The sequence below is a fragment of the Orycteropus afer genome, unplaced genomic scaffold (genome assembly GCF_000298275.1).
Source record: "Orycteropus afer afer isolate SDZICR_OR568_19922 unplaced genomic scaffold, OryAfe1.0 scaffold00127, whole genome shotgun sequence".
Taxonomy (NCBI): domain Eukaryota; kingdom Metazoa; phylum Chordata; class Mammalia; order Tubulidentata; family Orycteropodidae; genus Orycteropus; species Orycteropus afer.
Window position 1 is genome coordinate 400,086 of NW_006921714.1, and position 3,932 is coordinate 404,017.

Sequence of the window (3,932 nt, forward strand, 5' to 3'; positions counted from 1 at the left end):
AGAGCCTTCTCTCCAGTTTCTATATTTATATGAAAATAATTCATGCTTCATGCTAAATACATTATTTACCTTACAAGAACTTTGTTATTTTTGAGTTAAAAAAAAGTTTGTGTTTTTCTGATGTTTTTTTCTCCCCCAAAGGAATCCATGCACTGGGTCAGAAATTTCTGCTGGCTACACTGGCTGAATGTGGAAATCACTGATTTTCAGAACAATGAATCCTGCCTGATATTAACCAGAAACTCCATATTGAGGGCAGTAGAGGAGTTTTTAGTTTTTGTCATGTTTCACTTTTTTTTTTTTTTTGTCCATCCATGTGCCTTTAACCTCTTAAAAAGATACCATAATACTAATGGCAGGTTTTGTAGCTTTTTTTGTTTCGTTTTCCCACTTGGATTAAATACTTTTGATGGACAGAAAAATATCTGCACCATTATTTCTTTTCTTAACAGCTATTATAATTTCTTGAGCTTGATTGCTTTTCACCTGGGCAGTTAAGAAGACATAGCTTGTTTTTTGCATCAGTTTTCTCTGTCACTTTGTCTCTCTCTCATGTGTGTGTGTGTGTGTGTGCATATGTGTGTGAGTGCAGGGCCAACCTTCAGGCTTATGGCTTCTAGAACATTTTCTTAATTTAATATAGAACAGAATTCATTGATTAGTAACATCACTAAAACTTCACCCCATTTTCCTCCCATGATTCCCTGACTCCTGATGTCTATGAACAATCCAGTGTCCACCTTTTAAGACGTCACCAGGCTTCATGGGTAAGAAGCCCAGGGGACTGGTAGCTGACCCCCGACCAAAGCCCTTCCTGGCACAATCTGATGCCTCGTGCCACAGGCTGGGCCTGCTCCTAGGGGCCGCGGGACTTCTCCCTCGTCCCTGATCACTTCCTGTGCATTCACAGGGAACCCACTCGGATGGCTCGCCTTACTTTTTAAACCTAAGGGTTGGGCCTGAACGGTGTCTACTTTCCACACGTGCCTTCTAGGTGCTGATGTGTCTCCCGTGGCCTTCACGGTGACATCCCTGTGGTACAGCCACGTCTCCGACAAGCCGGCGGAAGCAATGGTCATTTTGGCTTTTTCGGTTTTGTCTTCAGAGAATGAAAAGCTTTTTGTAAAACAGCTGAGTGTCAATATGAGTTCTATGGCTTCAATCTCCTTTAAAAAGAAAATTCTTAAGGGTCTGAAACAAAGGAAGGGGCAAATTAAGAAACAAAAAACAAACAAAAAAAAAAAAAAAAAAAGAAGAAAAGAAAGAAAACCAAACCAAAAAAGAAAAAGAAAAAATCAATTGCTGCTATTGCCACAAATCATTAGAAATCTCCTGACATGCTGAAACCAAATGGCCGGAAGTTCAAAACAAATCGGTGACTTGTTTTTAATTTTTTGTGGTTTCCTTTTGCTCTTTCTGCCCCTTTGCCGTCCGATTGGTGATGTTATTTAAACAGGAACGGATCCCCGCCAAGTGCAGGAGCGACCCCGCCGCCTCCTTCATCTCCTCGTCGTCACTCTCAGGAGGCTTTTCCGTGAGTCTCTTTTTGAGGGGCAGCGTGTCACTGGCGACCTTCCTCGCCTTGGCCAAGTGCTGCCGCTTCCTGTGCTGGGGCACGTACCCGCTGTCTCCCAGGGCATCCTTGGCCTCCTTCTGGCTGTGTTTCCTGTCGTCCTCCTCCATGTCGCTGTGGCTCTCCTGGCTCTGAACGCTCCCCTCGCTGCCTTCACTGCCCTCCTGGTTGCCCTTGGTGGCGAACTCGTAGTGGTCATCGGCTGAGGAGGAGGAGATGGAGTCGCTGGCCGGGGAGGAGCTCCGGGCGTTGGAGGATTTGGCACTGCTGTAGTTGTGATCCTCCTTGGGGTCGCCGCTGACCACTGGGGAGCCACAGGACGGCTCGCTCTCAGTCCGCATCCGACAACTGGTGATGCCATTCCTACAGGCAGGGGCAGTGGACAGGGGCAGGAGACACAAAGGGGACACACATTAATCCCATGTTGGAGACACGAAGGTCCCCAGGTGCCACACATGATCCGTGCTCAAACTTTACCTTAAAAGCTTGGTGGTTCACACCCACCCAGTGGTGCCTGGGGATCTGCTTCTTAAAGCTTACAACCAGGAAAACCCTAAAGAGTGCTCTCTGTACCACAGGGCATTGCACGTGTCAGAATCAACTCCACAGCAAGAGATTCGGTTCAGAGTTGAGGGAGGAGATACCAGCAGTCCATCTGCCTGCACTCCAACGGCTGCTCCCGAGACCAAAAATCTAGCCATTTGGAAACTGTGGGGCAACTGGTGATCCGCTTTGAAGATAGGGTCGTACATCCTGACACCTAAGTCATCTCTGTTTCTTCCCCATCACCGGTGGCACTGTCACATGATTTGTGTGGCTGACATGTCAAAACAACTCTCTGCTGAACTGAGAGCACTGGAAGCTCAATGTCTTAGATCAAAGCAGAGAAAGCAAGCCATGCTGGTCCTGGAGACCCGGCCACACCGTGGAGTCCGACACCACCAGGCACTGGCTGGGCACTCCAGAGGAGAAAGGACGCTCTCTTCTAGTGTCTTTTGTCAGAAGACTAAATCCAGTGTTCATCAGCAAAAGCCACCTGCCACATAGTGACAGCTATTCACTCATGCATCTCCAAGCTCATTCGTTTATTCCACAAATATTCACCAAACACCTAATGCAAAAGCATGACCTTGGGAAGGGTCCCTGGGAGGCTGACAAGGTCAATTCCGATGCAGAGACTGTCACAAAGATGCATACCATCTCAAATAACAGCAAGTCACGGTCAGATCACAGACGAGAGAGCAATAAGCTACTATTTACTGAGCTAACAACCTGCTGGCACGGCGCTCAGGCTGCATGTGTGATTGCTCTAACTCTATAAAGTGGATGTTCCATCCTTAGTTTACAGATGCTGGAAGCGGGGTCTGGAGACATTAAGTAACTTACTTAAAGTCACACAGCTGATAAGTACTGGAATCCAGATCAATAGGATTGTCAAGGCTGAGCCCTTACTTACATCATCAGGTTAAGGCCCGCTCTTCCCCGATTTCCTTGTATTTCAGTCCCCTGCTGGAGTCCCTGTGCTGGCTGGTGCAAACATTTAACATGTTTGCTTTAATTGAAAAGTTGGTGGTCTGAGTCCACCCAAAAGTGCCTCGGAAGAAAGTCCTGGAAATCTACCTCTGAAAAATCATCTGTCAAAAATCCTACGAAGCACGGTTTGATCCCAACACACTGGGGCTACCATGTGACGGAGTCACTTTGACAACTGCTTTCTTAGCCACCCCACCCCCACCAGACATTTCTATCCACACTCCACGGCATTCACCACACCTGGGATATTTTCTCTGTGTCCTTATTCCGGGGAAATGCACTGACCTCCCTTTTGCTTCTTTACCTGCAAAGCAGGAACAGTAACTACCCCACCTGCTGCTGGGATCAGGACGTGTGGGAATGCCTGCGGATGCCTAGATCAGTGACTGGCGTATAAGCAGCGGTTATGACGCCGGGTCCTGGCTGCGCCCCTATTCAATGGGTGGACATTGATGCTATCTGCTCTGTGGCTGTCCTCTTGACCATGCCGGGCACACAGCAGGAGTCCAGGAGAGGACGAAATCAGAGGGATATGTACTCAGAGCAGGGGACGGTTGCTCACAACCGGAGATGACAAAGGCAGGGCTCCAGGAAAGTTCAGTGGGAGATGTGGCATCTGACATTGGACGCAGGGCTGAAAGCTCTGGGCAAGGGAAGGTATGTCCTCCTGCTTCCTGCAAGCTTATCTACCTGATGACACCTATCGGGGGAACACAACCACTCTTTTCCTTCCTAGATGAGCCCAACTGTGTGAACTCTTGACCTGCCCTCCACAGACAGCACTTACCACCGCAGCTCTTGTTGTCCCTGGGTGCCACTGATTCTG

At 48.2% G+C, this 3,932-nt stretch overlaps 1 protein-coding gene across 1 annotated transcript in view; it reads right to left on the bottom strand.

The window, feature by feature from the left end:
- Window positions 1-1,386: 1,386 nt before the first annotated feature.
- FOXN3 (forkhead box N3) overlaps window positions 1,387-3,932 on the bottom strand; it is a 271,061-nt gene continuing 268,515 nt past the window's right edge. The window contains exon 6 of the mRNA XM_007944485.2: window positions 1,387-1,936. Coding sequence (XP_007942676.1) covers window positions 1,387-1,936 — 550 coding nt within the window. The remainder of the gene's footprint in view (window positions 1,937-3,932) is intronic.